This window comes from Mytilus californianus, unplaced genomic scaffold (genome assembly GCF_021869535.1).
Source record: "Mytilus californianus isolate M0D057914Y unplaced genomic scaffold, xbMytCali1.0.p SCAF_13, whole genome shotgun sequence".
Classification (NCBI taxonomy): domain Eukaryota; kingdom Metazoa; phylum Mollusca; class Bivalvia; order Mytilida; family Mytilidae; genus Mytilus; species Mytilus californianus.
In genome coordinates, this window is record NW_026262615.1 from 45,484,056 (window position 1) to 45,500,366 (window position 16,311).

The following is a 16,311-nucleotide window of genomic DNA, read 5'->3' on the forward strand; positions in this document are numbered from 1 at the left end:
CAACTTTCAGGGTTGGACATCTGCGGTCGTATCCAGCTGCGCTCAGCGAAACAATTTTTTTTTACCAAAGTGAATTCCCAATTTGTTCAGTGTTATTTTAAGAAAAACCAAGAAGAAGAGACAACTATTTTTAAAATAGTTTCAATTTTATTTTTTTATTAATACAAACATGATATTTTATCCAGGTTTTAAGGACATAAAAATATTTATGGAGTTGCATACTAAAGTAATGGCCCAAGAGAGTGACTTTTTGACAAGGAGAGATATCATCAAATCAAAAATATTTAATGAAAGAAAAAAGTTCAGAGGAATATATGAGGAGAGGAAAAAGAAATATTCCTGTTAAGGTATATTTATTTAACCTTCTAATGAGATTTTTAATGTTAATGATAATTCAATAAATACAATAAGTTAACCTATTCATTAAATTCTGATACAATCTAAGTTTGTTATGTCACTGTATTTTAAACTATTAAGTTTGTATTCGCATGCACTGTATATATTCTTTGTCTTCAAAAACCATTTGCTAAATGACCAAAACACATGTTTTATATCAAAGCATAACAATTGAAATATGTTTTGCAGACATAAATGAATTTATTACGACTTAGATTCAGTAAATGAGTTCACAATGAACCTTTCCCTTGGTCCAAAATTTAAATATATTTTTTAATTTTTATAATTTTTTGCCTGTTTGATGCTTTAATGATGACCTTTTTACCAGAAATTCATATCCTCAATTCCTCAGCATTACACAGAGATATGTTTTACCTGTAGACTGTTCTTCAGCCTGACACAGAGATTTGGTGTACCTATAGACTGTTCTTCAGCCTGACACAGAGATATGGTGTACCTGTAGACTGTTTCTTAGCCCAACACAGAGAATTGGTTAACCATTAAACTGTTTTTCAGCCTGACACAGAGATTTGGTTTACCTGTAGACTGTTCTTCAGCCTGACACAGAGATATGGTATATCTGTAGACTGTTCCTGGGCCCAACACAGAGAAATGGTTAACCATTAAACTGTTCTTCAGCCTGACACAGAGATTTGGTTTACCTGTAGACTGTTCCTCAGCCTGACACAGAGATATGGCTCACCTGTAGACTATTCCTTAGCCCAACACAATGGTTAACCATTAGACTGTTCTTCAGCTTGACACAGAGATTTGGTATACTGTAGACTTCCTCAGCATGACACAGAGATTTGGTGTACCTGTAGACTGTTCGTCAGCCTGACCCAGAAATTTGGTGTACCTGTAGACTCTTCTTCAGCCTGACACAAATTTGGTGTACCTGTAGACTGTTCCTCAGCCTAAAACAGTTATGGTGTACCAGTAGACTGTCCTCGGACTGATGCAGACAAAATGTGTCAACTGTACTATCTACTACCATCTGTAACCATCATTTGTCAACTGTACTATCTACTACCATCTGTAACCATCATATGCCAACTGTACCATCTACTGTTATCTGTAACCATCGTTTGTCAACTGTACCATTTACTGCCATCTGTGACCATCATATGTCAATTGTACCATCTACCACCATCTGTAACCATCGTCTGTCAATTGTGCCATCTACTACCATCTGAAGCCATCATCTGTCAACTGTTCCATCTTGTTTCTATCTGTAACCATCGTCTGTCAACTGTACTCATCGGCCATCAACTGTATCATCTTTTACCATCTGTAACCAGCGTTTGTCAACTGTACCATCTACAACCATCTGTAACCATTGTCTGTCAACTGTCTCATCTACTACAATCTGTAACCATCTTATGTCTACTGTACCGCCATCTGTAACCATCGTCTGTCAACTTAACCATCTACTACCATATGTTACCATCGTCTGCCAACTGTACCATCAACTGCCATCTGTATCTTCTGTCAACTACCACCAACCGCCATCTGTTACCATCTTCTGTCAACAGAACCATTAACTGCCATCTGTCAATTGTAATATCTGCTGCCATCTTTAACCCTAGTCTGTCGACTGTACCCATAGGCCATCAACTGTCTCATCTACTACCATCTGTAACCAATGTTTGTCAACTGTACCATTTCCTACCATCTGTAACCATCGTCTGTCAACTGTACCATCAACCGCCATCTGTAACCATCGCCTGTCTACTGTACCATCAACCGCCATCTGTCACCATGGTCTGTTAACTACCATATACTACCATCTGTAACCATAGTCTGTCAATTATACCATCTACCACCCTCTATAACCATCGTCTGTCAACTGTACCATTTCCTACATCTGTAACCATCGTCTGTCAACTATACCATATACTACCATCTGTAACCAGCGTGTGTCAACTGTACCATCTACAACCATTTGTAACCAGCGTCTGTCAACTGTAACCATCGTCTGTCAACTGTAAAATTTACTACCATCTGTAACTATCATCTATCAACAGTACATTCAACTGCCATATGTAATCATCGTCTATCAGCTGTACAACTTGCTGCCATTTGTAAGCATTGTATGTCAATTGAAACATCTACTGCCATCTGTAACCATCGTCTGTCAGCTACCATCTACTACCATCTGTATTCTTTGTCAACTATATCATCTATCAGCTCTAACATCGTTTGTCAATTGTGATATCTGCTGCCATCTTTAACCATCGTCTGTCAACTGTACCCATCAGCCTTCAAATATCTCATCTTCTACCATCTGTAACCATCAACTGCCATTTGTAACCATTGTCTGTCAACTTAACTATCTACTACCATCTGTAACCATCGTCTGTCAACTGTACCATCAACCACCATCTGTAACCATCGTCTGTCAACTGTCCCATCTACTACTATCTGTAACCAACGTCTGTCTATACTGTACCACCAACCGCCATCCGTAACCATCGTCTCTCTACTGTACCATCTACAACCATCTGTAACCTACCATCTACAACCATCTGTAACCATCGACTGTCAACTGTACCATCAGCCACCATCTGTAACCATCGTCAGTCAACTGTCCCATCTACTACTATCTGTAACCATCGTCTGTCTATTGTACCATCAACCGCCATTTGTAACCATCCTCAGTCAACTGTCCCATCTACAACTATCTGTAACCATCCTCTGTCAATTGTACCATCAACCGCCATCTTTAACCATCGTCTGTCAACTGTACCATCAACCGCCATCTGTAACCATCGTGTCTCTACTGTACCACCAACCGCCATCTGTTACCATTTTCTGTCAACTGGACCATCTACTACCATCTATGACCATCATATATCAACAGTACCATCAACTGCCATATGTCACCATCGTCTATCAGCTGTACAACTTGCTGCCATTTGTAAGCATTGTCTGTTAATTGTAATATCTGCTGCCATCTTTAACCATCGGCCATCAGCTGTCTCATCTACTACCATCTGTAACCATCGTTTGTCAAATGTACCATTTCCTACCATCTGTAACCATCGTCTATCAACTGTATCATTAACCGCCATCTGTAACCATCGTCTGTCAACTGTCCAATCTACTACTATCTGTAACCATTGTCTGTCTACTGTACCATCAACCGCCATCTGTCACCATCGTCTGTCAACTGTACCATATACTACCATATGTAACCATCGTCTGTCAACTATACCAACTACCACCATCTATAACCATCGTCTGTCAACTGTTCCATTTCCTACCATCTGTAACCATCTTCTATCAACTATACCACATACTACCATCTGTAACCATCCTCTGTCAACTGTACCATCAACCGCCATCTGTAATCATCGTCTGTCAACTGTCCCATCTACTACTATCTGTAACCAACGTCTGTCTATACTGTACCACCAACCACCATCCGTAATCATTGTCTCTCTACTGTACCATCTACAACCATCTGTAACCATCGACTGTCAACTGTATCATCAACTACCATCTGTAACCATCGTCAGTCAACTGTACCATCTACTACTATCTGTAACCATCGTCTGTCAACTATACCACATACTACCATCTGTAAACATCCTCTGTCAATTGTACCATCAACCGCAATCTGTAACCATCGTCTGTCAACTGGACCATCAACCGCCATCTGTAACAAACGTCTGTCAACTGTCCAATCTACTACTATCTGTAACCATCGTCTGTCTACTGTACCACCAACCGCCATCTGTCACCATCGTCTGTCAACTGTACCATATACTGCCATCTGTAACCATATTCTGTCAACTATACCATCTACCACCATCTATAACCATCGTCTGTCAACTGTTCCATTTCCTACCATCTGTAACCATCGTCTGTCAACTATACCACATACTACCATCTGTAACCATCCTCTGTCAACTGTACCACCAACCGCAATCTGTTTCCTTTTTCTGTCAACTGGACCATCTACTACCATCTATAACCATCATATATCAACAGTATCATCAACTGTCATCTGTTACCATCGTCAATCAGCTGTACAACTTGCTGCCATTTGTAAGCATTGTCTGTTAATTGTAATATCTGCTGCCATCTTTAACCATCGTCTGTCAACTGTACCCATCGGCCATCTGCTGTACAATCTCCTACCATCCGTAAGCATAGTCTGTCAACTGTACCCTCAACCGCCATCTGTCACCATCTTCTGTCAACTGGACCATCTACTACCATTTGTAACCATCAACTGCCATCTGTTACCATTGTCTATCAGCTGTACAATTTGCTGCCATTTGTAAACATTGTCTGTTAATTGTAATATCTGCTGCCATCTTTAACCATCGTCTGTCAACTACCATTTACTACCATCTGTAACCATAGTCTGTCAACTGTACCATCTACCACCATCTGTTACCATAGTCTGTCAACTGTGCTATCTAATAATATCTGTAACCAGCGTTTGTCAGCTGTACCATCTACTACTTTCTGTAACCAGCGTCTGTCAACTGTACCATCTTATAACATCTGTAATCAGCATCTGTCAACTGTAACTATTGTTTTCAACTGTACAATTTACTACCAACTGTAATCATCGTCTGTCAACTGTACCATCTTCTTTCATCTGTAACCATCGTCTGTCAACTACCCTCAACTGCCATCTGTCACCATCTTCTGTCAACAGTACCATTTACTACAATCTGTAACCATCATCTATCAACAGTACCATCAACTACCATCTGTAACCATCGTCTATCAGCTGTACAACTTGCTGGCATTTGTAAGCATTGTCTGTCAATAATACCATATACTGCCATCTGTAACCATCGTCTGTCAACTACCATCTACTACCATCTGTATTTTTTGTCTGTCAACTATAACATATATCAGCTCTACCATCGTTTGTCAATTGTAATATTTGCTGTCATCTTTAATCAACGTCTGTCAACCGTACCCATTAGCCATCAACTGTCTCATCTACTACCATCTGTAACCATCGTCTGTCAACTGGACCATCTTCTGTTATGTAACCAACGTTCCTCAACTGGACCATCTTCTGTCATGTAACCAACGTTCCTCAACTGGACCATCTTCTGTCATGTAACCAACGTTCCTCAACTGGACCATCTACTGTCGTGTAACCAAGTTTCCTCAACTGACCATCTACTGTCATATGTAACCATCGTTCGTCAACTGTACAATCAACTGTAATCTGTAACCAAAGCTCATCACATGATCCATTAACTGCCATCTGAACTATCGTTTACCGTGTATAGTTCTTGCTGTCATCTGTTACTATCACATGATAGGTGCAGCAGGACCATTCTACCCTATCGGTACACCTATTGTGGTATTTGATTCTCAGTCTTTTGTTTGCAATGTTGTGTTTTTGAAACTGCTGCTTGTCATGTTGAGGGTTTTTTTGCCCTTGCTTTGTTAGTTCGTTTTGAATTTTCGTTTGGTTTCTTCTGCCTCTCAGGTATTTGGATTTGCCTTGATTTACGAAAAATCTTGACAAATTTTGTATTGCTGCATGATAAAAAAAAATCCTCACCAAACATACCTTGCTTATGATAACAATCTATTACTGAAAGGCATGCATGAATAATCTTTGCTAGTTCTTAATACTAGTTTTGAAATTTCTTTAGATGAAAATGTTAGTAATATCAACCTACCAGATGCTTTAGTATATGTATGAAATGCATTAAGGAAACTTAGAATATTCTTCACTGGTTTATAATAAATATCAAAATGTAGGTAATCAATATTTTCAATTTTAAGTTCAATGCCATATAAAAATAAGATATGGCATAATTGCCAAAGTGACAACTACTCACCAAAGTTCAAATGAAGTATATATAAGCAATTATAGGAAACCATATGGCCATGTTAAGCTCACCTAGCCCTATCATATTTCCAGTTAAGCTGTTGCCTTACTTAGTGATCACTGTTGTTCATTATCATTATAAACTTTTTAATCTTCTTCTCTGACACCACAGGATAAATTTCAGCCAAACATTGGCTGAATAATCCTTAGGGTATCTAGTTTATAGTGTGTTGGTTTTTATTTCTCTTCCTCTGTCCATTGCTGATTGGATTTCAAATTGTTTTTGCAAAATCCATTTTTCTCTTGCCCAGGCATGAGTAACTGTCCTTTCTTTAGCATGTTTTCAGAGTCTTTCTTTTTCAATAGTTTTCCAATATCTTATATAAATCACAGAATGCTTGCCTCTGAGTCAAATGTCTGTCTCTGGGTTTGGATTTTGTCTGAAATTGAAAAGTTTGTTATGATGAACACGTCACACAGTACGACATCACTTTTGATGCCTATAGTATTTAAGTTAAATCAAACAAAACAAATCATCAGAATTTAGTATTTAGCTTTTAATAGAAACAGTCATAGCCATCTGGTAAATAATAAATTAAAGATTGTATTTGAATTGCATTCCAGTCTCAAAGTTTGCATACTTATTTGAATGAAGATTTCCACATAGCGTGTTGCTATTTTACAATCAAGATGGCAAAAGATAAGTAGTTTAACAGAATTTATCAACATTTTGGGCCTATAAGTATGTATGGCAGATGTGTTTGTTGTCTATACAAGACACATCAGTAACACTGAAACTTAAGCATTGTAAACTCATACTATCATAATAGATTTTATTAGAACTTGAAATCAAAACATTTTTCATGTAGTTGTTGTTTTTACAATCGAGTTCTGGTACTGATTGATTGATTAATCAGTTCGCTTGGTATTTTGCATGGCATGCAATTATAACTATCTGGCAGGTCGAAACTTTCCTGGTGCAGTTCAAAATTACGTTTTTGTTAGTGATCATGATTAAGATAAATGAAATATGTAATAATGTTGCTGATGAAATTGAAGTGTTATTTTCAACAATGTAACATCACTCTAAAAATTTGAATATGCTGTATCGATTAAAACACAATCTTTGGTTTGTTATATTTATTTAAAAAAAATTATGATGAATATTTAGAAGCGCTGTATATATTATACATTTACAAGCATATGTAACCAGGAAGGTCTCAGGGAAAAGTCAGATTTGTATTTTATGTTCCCCACAAACTGTAAGTTTGATGCATTCCCTGACTGATGAGACCAAATATGCAATCAAATTTATGGTATAATTAGATAGTTACATAACTACTTTGAAAGCACATGTCAACTTGCCTGCTTTTACATTTTGTTTTAAGAAAATAGAAAAATCATTTTATCTATGTTTGAGTTTTTTGGCAGAAACAAGGAAAAGTGGAAATCTGCTACACCTAAAACTCTTTTAGTATAATAGCTTAAATGTCAAAACAGGATGTTAACAGCAATACACCAAACTACATAATGACCTGGAATTCAGTAAGATCAATTCATTACTAAGATAACTGCATAGTTTGATGAAAATCCAAGTTGATTTGAAAAAGTTATAATAAGAATTGAAGTGTACTATCTCAATATAGTCCGAACTATAAATTCTAGCTTTTTTTCGCCTAGATTAATTTAATTCTTAAATTTGACAGCAATACACCAAACTTCATAACAACCTGGGATTCAGTAAGATCAATATATTACCAAGGTAGCTGTATAGTTTGATGAGAATCCAAGTTGATTTGAAAAAGTTATAAAAAGAATTAAAGTGTACTATCTGAATTTAGTCCAAACTGAAATTCTACCTTTTTTTACCTAGATTAATTTAATTCTGAAATTTGACAGCAATACACCAAACTACATAACGACCTGTGATTCAGTAAGATCAATATGTTACCAAGGTAGCTGTATAGTTTGATGAAAATCCAAATTGATTTGAAAAAGTTATAAAAATAGTTAAAGTGTACTATCTGAATATAGTGCAAACTACAAATTCTAGCTTTTTTACCTAGATTAATTTAGTTCTGAAATTTGACAGCAATACACCAAACTACATAAAGACTTGTGATTCAGTAAGATCAATATATTACCAAGGTAGCTGTATAGTTTGATGAAAATCCAAGTTGATTTGAAAAAGTTATAAAAAAAATTAAAGTGTACTATCTCAATTTTGTCCGTAATTGCAAATCCAAGCTTTTTTTACCTAGATTAATTTAATTCTTAAATTTGACAGCAATACACCAAACTACATGACCTGTGATTCAGTAAGATCAATATATAACCAAGGTTGCTGTATAGTTTGATGAAAATCCAAGTTGATTTGAAAAAGTTATAAAAAAAATTACTATCTGATCTGAATTTGGCCAAAATTGCAAATCCTAGCTTTTTTGACCTAGATTAATTTGATTCTTAAATTTGACAGCAATACACCAAACTACATAATGACCTAAGATTCAGTAAGATCAATTTATTACTAAGATAACTGCATAGTTTGATGAAAATTCAAGTTGATTTGAAAAAGTTATAATAAGAGTTTAAGTGTACTATCTCAATATAGTCCTAACTACAAATTCTAGCTTTTTTTCACCTAGATTAATTTAATTCTTAAATTTGACAGCAATACAACAAACTTCATAACAACCTGGGATTCAGTAAGATCAATATATTACCAAGGTAGCTGTATAGCTTGATGAAAATCCAAGTTGATTTGAAAAAGTTGTAAAATATTAAAGTGTACTGTCTGAATTTTGTCCGAAATTGCAAATCCTAGCTTTTTTTACCTAGGTTAATTTAAATCTTAAATTTGACAGCAATACACCAAACTACATAACGACCTGTGATTCAATAAGAAAAATATATTACCAAGGTATCTGTATAGTTTAATGAAAATCCAAGTTGATTTGAAAAAGTTATAAAAAAAATTAAAGTGTACTATCTGAATTTGGCAGAAATTGCAAATCCAAGCTTTTTTGACCTAGATTAATTTAATTCTTAAATTTGACAGCAATACACCAAACTACATAATGACCTGGGATTCAGTAAGATCAATTTATTACTGAGATAACCGCATAGTTTGATGAAAATCCAAGTTGATTTGAAAAAGTTATAAAAAGAATTAAAGTGTACTATCTGAATATAGTCCAAACTGCAAATTCTACCTTTTTATACCTAGATTTATTTAATTCTGAAATTTGACAGCAGAGTTGGTTACACCATATATAATACAGGTCCCTTGTGAATGTAACGTTTGCGAGTGTAGTACACCATATATAACACAGTTCCCTTGTGAATGTGATGTTGGAAGGTGCAGTATATGTAAGAGATAAATTTGTCCTGGTAAAATTTGTCCTGGTAAAATATGTCCGGGGGACACATATTACTAGTATAAAAAGTCCATGGTTACAGAATTTACTAGTATTTTTAGTCCGATGTTAGTAATTTATGTCCCCAGACTAATTTTCCTAGGAATTCAAGTCCATGTCATTAATATTCCTAGGTAAAAACGTCCATGTCCTTTTTTTATAGGAAAAATATTAATGAATCAAATCATTTACATTTAAACAAAGGAAATTTAAATGTTATGTTTAAATATTGTTTATGAGTTGTGTATTTATATATTTAATAAAATATATGTCCCCAGACTAATTTTAATAGGAAATCATGTCCATGTCATTAATATTCCTACTCCTAGGTAAAAATGTCCATGCCCTTTATTTTAAAAGGAAAGTTTTAATGAAACAAATTATTTACTTGTAAACAATGGAAATCCAGTTTTTACATGTTTTATGTTTTAATATTGTTAAAGAGTTGTGCTTTAATATTTTAATAAAATTCATGTCCCCAGACTAATTTTCCTAGGAAATCATGTCCATGTCATTTATATTTCTAGGTAAAAACGTCCATGTCATTTATTTTAAAAGGTAAATTTAAATGTTATGTTTTAATATTGTTTTAAAGTTGTGTATTAATATTTTTTTTTTAAATTATGTCCCCAGACTAGTTTTCCTAGGAAATCATGTCCATGTCATTTATATTTCTAGGTAAAAACGTCCATGTCATTTATTTTAAAAGGTAAATTTAAATGTTATGTTTTAATATTGTTTTAAAGTTGTGTATTAATATTTTTCTTTTAAATTCTGTCCCCAGACTAATTTTCCTAGGAAATCAAGTCCATGCCATTAACATGCCTAGGTTATAACGTCCATGTCCTTTATTTTAATAGGAAAAAAATAATGAAAACTTTCCAATCTTAACTAAGAAAATATTTTTTTTTTCAATAATTTTTATGATATAATAAAAATTACTAGAAAAACAAGTCTTAGGACAATTTTTCCTATGATAATAAGTGCCAGACATGTTTTACTAGCTATGGACTTATTTTCTTTGGAAAATTTGTCCTGGGACTTACATTCCTAGTAAAATAGTGGTCATGGACTTGATTAACGAGGAAAAAAAGTCTGGCGGACAAATTTTACTACCGGACCAAATTTACTGTTACATATACTGTACTATATATAACACAGGTCTCTAGATCTGGTGAATGCATTGTTGGTGTAGTACATCATTTATAACAGGTCCCTTGTGAATGTAGCATTGGAGGGTAAAGTGCACCGTATATAATACTGGTCCCTTGTGAATGTAACATGGGAGGATGTAGTGCACCTTATATAACACATGTCTCTGTTGAATGTGACATAAGGGTTTGGTACACCATATATAACACTGGTCTCTTGTGAACGTAACGTTGGAGGATGTAGTACACCATATATAACACTGGTCCCTTGTGAATGTAACATGGTAGGGTGTAGTGCACCTTATATAATACATGTCTCTTTTGAATGTAACGTTGGCGGGTGTAGTGCACCATATATAACACTGGTCCCTTGTGAATGTAACGTTGGCGAGTGTAGTACACCATATATAACACTGGTTCCTTGTGAATGTAACGTTGGTCTCTTGTGAATGTAACATGGTAGGGTGTAGTGCACTTTATATAACACATGTCTCTGGTGAATGTAACGTTGGCGGATGTAGTGCACCACATATAACACTGGTCCCTTGTGAATGTAACGTTGGCGGGTGTAGTACACCATATATAACACTGGTCCCTTGTGAATGTAACGTTGGAGGATGTAGTACACCATATATAACACTGGTCCCTTGTGAATGTAATGTTGGCGGGTGTAGTACACCATATATATCACTGGTCCCTTGTGAATGTAACGTTGGAGGGTGTAGTACACCATATATAACACTGGTCCCATGTGAATGTAACGTTGGAGGGTGTAGTACACCATATATAACACCGCTCCCTTGTGAAGGAAACATTGGAAGGTGTAGTACACCATATATAACACTGGTCCCTAGTGAATGTAACGTTGGAGGGTGTAGTACACCTTATATAACACTGGTCCCTTGTGAATGTAACGTTGGAGGGTGTAGTACACCATATATAACACTGGTCCCTTGTGAATGTAACATGGTAGAGTGTAGTACACCATATATAACACTGGTCCCTTGTGAATGTAACGTTGGAGGATGTGGTACACCATATATAACACTGGTCCCTTGTGAATGTAACGTTGGAGGCTGTAGTACACCATATATAACACTTGTCTCTGGTGAATGTAACGTTGGAGGATGTGGTACACCATATATAACACTGGTCCCTTGTGAATGTAACGTTGGAGGGTGTAGTACATCATATATAACACTGGTCCCTTGTGAATGTAACGTTGGCGGGTGTAGTACACCATATATAACACTGGTCCCTTGTGAATGTAACGTTGGAGGGTGTAGTACACCATATATAACACTGGTCCCTTGTGAATGTAACGTTGGAGGGTGTAGTACACCATATATAACACTGGTCCCTTGTGAATGTAACGTTGGAGAGTGTAGTACACCATATATAACACTGGTTCCTTGTGAAGGAAACATTGGAGGGTGTAGTACACCATATATAACACTGGTCCCTTGTGAATGTAACGTTGGAGGGTGTAGTACACCATATATAACACTTGTCCCTTGTGAATGTAACGTTGGAGGCTGAAGTACACCATATACAACACATGTCTCTGGTGAATGTAACATAGGAGGTGTAGTACACCATATATAACACTGGTCCCTTGTGAATGTGATGTTGCAGGGTGCAGTATACCATATATAACACAGGTCTCTGGTGAATGTAACGTTGCATGTGTAGTACATCATTTATAACAGGTCCTTTGTGAATGTAGCATTGGACGGTAAAGTGCACCGTATTTAACACAGGTCCCTTGTGAATGTAACGTTGGCGGGTGTAGTGCACCATATATAACACTGGGCCCTTGTGAATGTAACATGGTAGAGTGTAGTGCACCTTATATAACACATGTCTCTGGTGAATGTAACATAAGGGTTTGGTACACCATATATAATACAGGTCCCTTGTGAATGTAATGTTGGCAGGTGTACACCATATATAACACTGGTCTCTTGTGAATGTAACGTTGGAGGATGTAGTACACCATATATAACACTGGTCCCTTGTGAAGGTCACGTTGGAGGGTGCAGGACACCATATATAACACTGGTCCCTTGTGAAGGTAACGTTTGCGGGTGTAGTACACCATATATAACACTGGTCCCTTGTTAAATGTAACGTTGGAGGGTGTAGTACACCATATATAAGACATGTCTCTGGTGAATGTAACGTTTGAGGATGTAGTTCACCATATATAACACTGGTCCCTTGTGAAGGTAACGTTGGAGGGTGTAGTACACCATATATAACACTAGTCCCTTGTGAATGTAACGTTGGCGGGTGTAGTACACCATATATAACACTGGTCCCTTGTGATTGTAACGTTGGTGGGTGTAGTACACCATATATAACACTGGTCCCTTGTGAATTTAACGTTGGCGGGTGTAGTGCACCATATATAACACTGGTCCCTTGTGAATGTAACGTCGGCGGGTGTAGAACACCATATATAACACTGGTCCCTTGTAAATGCAACGTTAGAGGTGTAGTACACCATATATAACACTGGTCCCTTGTGAATGTAACGTTGGCGGGTGTAGTACACCATATATTACATTGGTACCTTGTGAATGTAACGTTGGAGTGTGTAGTACACCATATATAATTCTGGTCCCTTGTGAATGTAACGTTGGAGTGTGTAGTACACCATATATAATTCTGGTCCCTTGTGAATGTAACGTTGGAGGATGTAGTACACAATATATAACACTGGTCCCTTGTGAATGTAATATGGTAGGGTGTAGTGCACCTTATATAACACATGTCTCTGGTGAATGTAACGTTGGAGGGTGTAGTACACCATATATAACACTGGTCCCTTCTGAATGTAACGTTGGAGGGTGTAGTACACCATATATAACACTGGTCCCTTGTGAATGTAACGTTGGAGGGTGTAGTACACCATATATAACACTGGTCCCTTGTGAATGTAACGTTGGAGGGTGTAGTACACCATATATAACACTGGTCCCTTGTGAATGTAACGTTGGAGGGTGTAGTACACCATATATAACACTGGTCCCTTGTGAATGTAACGTTGGAAGGTGTAGTACACCATATATAGTTCTGGTCCCTTGTGAATGTAACATTGGAGGGTGTAGTACACCATATATAACACTGGTCCCTTGTGAATGTAACGTTGGAGGGTGTAGTACACCATATATAACACTGGTCCCTTGTGAATGTAACGTTGGAGGGTGTAGTACACCATATATAACACTGGTCCCTTGTGAATGTAACGTTGGAGGGTGTAGTACACCATATATAACACTGGTCCCTTGTGAATGTAACGTTGGAGAGTGTAGTACACCATATATAACACTGGTTCCTTGTGAAGGAAACATTGGAGGGTGTAGTACACCATATATAACACTGGTCCCTTGTGAATGTAACGTTGGAGGGTGTAGTACACCATATATAACACTTGTCCCTTGTGAATGTAACGTTGGAGGCTGAAGTACACCATATACAACACATGTCTCTGGTGAATGTAACATAGGAGGTGTAGTACACCATATATAACACTGGTCCCTTGTGAATGTGATGTTGCAGGGTGCAGTATACCATATATAACACAGGTCTCTGGTGAATGTAACGTTGCATGTGTAGTACATCATTTATAACAGGTCCTTTGTGAATGTAGCATTGGACGGTAAAGTGCACCGTATTTAACACAGGTCCCTTGTGAATGTAACGCTGGCGGGTGTAGTGCACCATATATAACACTGGTCCCTTGTGAATGTAACATGGTAGAGTGTAGTGCACCTTATATAACACATGTCTCTGGTGAATGTAACATAAGGGTTTGGTACACCATATATAATACAGGTCCCTTGTGAATGTAATGTTGGCGGGTGTACACCATATATAACACTGGTCCCTTGTGAATGTAACGTTGGAGGATGTAGTACACCATATATAACACTGGTCCCTTGTGAAGGTCACGTTGGAGGGTGCAGGACACCATATATAACACTGGTCCCTTGTGAAGGTAACGTTGGCGGGTGTAGTACACCATATATAACACTGGTCCCTTGTTAAATGTAACGTTGGAGGGTGTAGTACACCATATATAAGACATGTCTCTGGTGAATGTAACGTTTGAGGATTAGTACACCATATATAACACTGGTCCCTTGTGAAGGTAACGTTGGAGGGTGTAGTACACCATATATAACACTAGTCCCTTGTGAATGTAACGTTGGCGGGTGTAGTACACCATATATAACACTGGTCCCTTGTGATTGTAACGTTGGTGGGTGTAGTACACCATATATAACACTGGTCCCTTGTGAATTTAACGTTGGCGGGTGTAGTGCACCATATATAATACTGGTCCCTTGTGAATGTAACGTCGGCGGGTGTAGAACACCATATATAACACTGGTCCCTTGTAAATGCAACGTTAGAGGTGTAGTACACCATATATATTACTGGTCCCTTGTGAAGGTCACGTTGGAGGGTGCAGGACACCGTATATAACACTGGTCCCTTGTGAAGGTAACGTTGGCGGGTGTAGTACACCATATATAACACTGGTCCCTTGTGATTGTAACTTTGGTGGGTGTAGTACACCATATATAACACTGGTCCCTTGTGAATTTAACGTTGGCGGGTGTAGTGCACCATATATAACACTGGTCCCTTGTGAATGTAACGTCGGCGGGTGTAGAACACCATATAACACTGGTCCCTTGTAAATGCAACGTTAGAGGTGTAGTACACCATACATAACACTGGTCCCTTGTGAATGTAACGTCGGCGGGTGTAAAACACCATATAACACTGGTACCTTGTGAATGTAACGTTGGAGTGTGTAGTACACCATATATAATTCTGGTCCCTTGTGAATGTAACGTTGGAGGGTGTAGTCATCTTATATAACACATGTCGCTGGTGAATGTAACGTTGGAGGATGTAGTACACCATATATAACACTGGTCCCTTGTGAATGTTATATGGTAGGGTGTAGTGCACCTTATATAACACATGTCTCTGGTGAATGTAACGTTGGAGGGTGTAGTACACCATATATAACACTGGTCCCTTCTGAATGTAACGTTGGAGGGTGTAGTACACCATATATAACACTGGTCCCTTGTGAATGTAACGTTGGAGGGTGTAGTACACCATATATAACACTGGTCCCTTGTGAATGTAACGTTGGAGGGTGTAGTACACCATATATAACACTGGTCCCTTGTGAATGTAACGTTGGAGGGTGTAGTACACCATATATAACACTGGTCCCTTGTGAGTGTAACGTTGGAGGGTGTAGTACACCATATATAGTTCTGGTCCCTTGTGAATGTAACATTGGAGGGTGTAGTACACCATATATAACACTGGTCCCTTGTGAATGTAATATATGTCTGTCTGGCAATTATCATTGGACCAAGAACTTATTTTCATAGTTCATTAGTCAATCTTAAGTTTTCCTGCTTAAGTTTGTTACTTAAATACTATTTGCGATAGGTCAACTGTATTTTAAGCATGTACTGATTGTAAGGTGTAAATG

The 16,311-nt window shown here is 37.3% G+C and overlaps 1 protein-coding gene across 5 annotated transcripts in view; it reads left to right on the plus strand.

Annotated features, from left to right (window-relative positions):
* Nucleotides 1-4,389, plus strand: part of LOC127723751 (uncharacterized) — a 99,538-nt gene extending 95,149 nt beyond the window's left edge. For 3 of the 5 annotated variants that reach the window (XM_052230502.1, XM_052230500.1, XM_052230499.1), the window contains exons 15-16: nucleotides 186-347; nucleotides 778-4,389. In XM_052230502.1, the coding sequence (XP_052086462.1) occupies nucleotides 186-346 (161 nt within the window). In that variant the 3' untranslated portion in view covers nucleotide 347; nucleotides 778-4,389. The remainder of the gene's footprint in view (nucleotides 1-185; nucleotides 348-777) is intronic. The other 2 variants (XM_052230503.1, XM_052230504.1) reach the window with 2 other exon arrangements.
* Nucleotides 4,390-16,311: the final 11,922 nt, after the last annotated feature.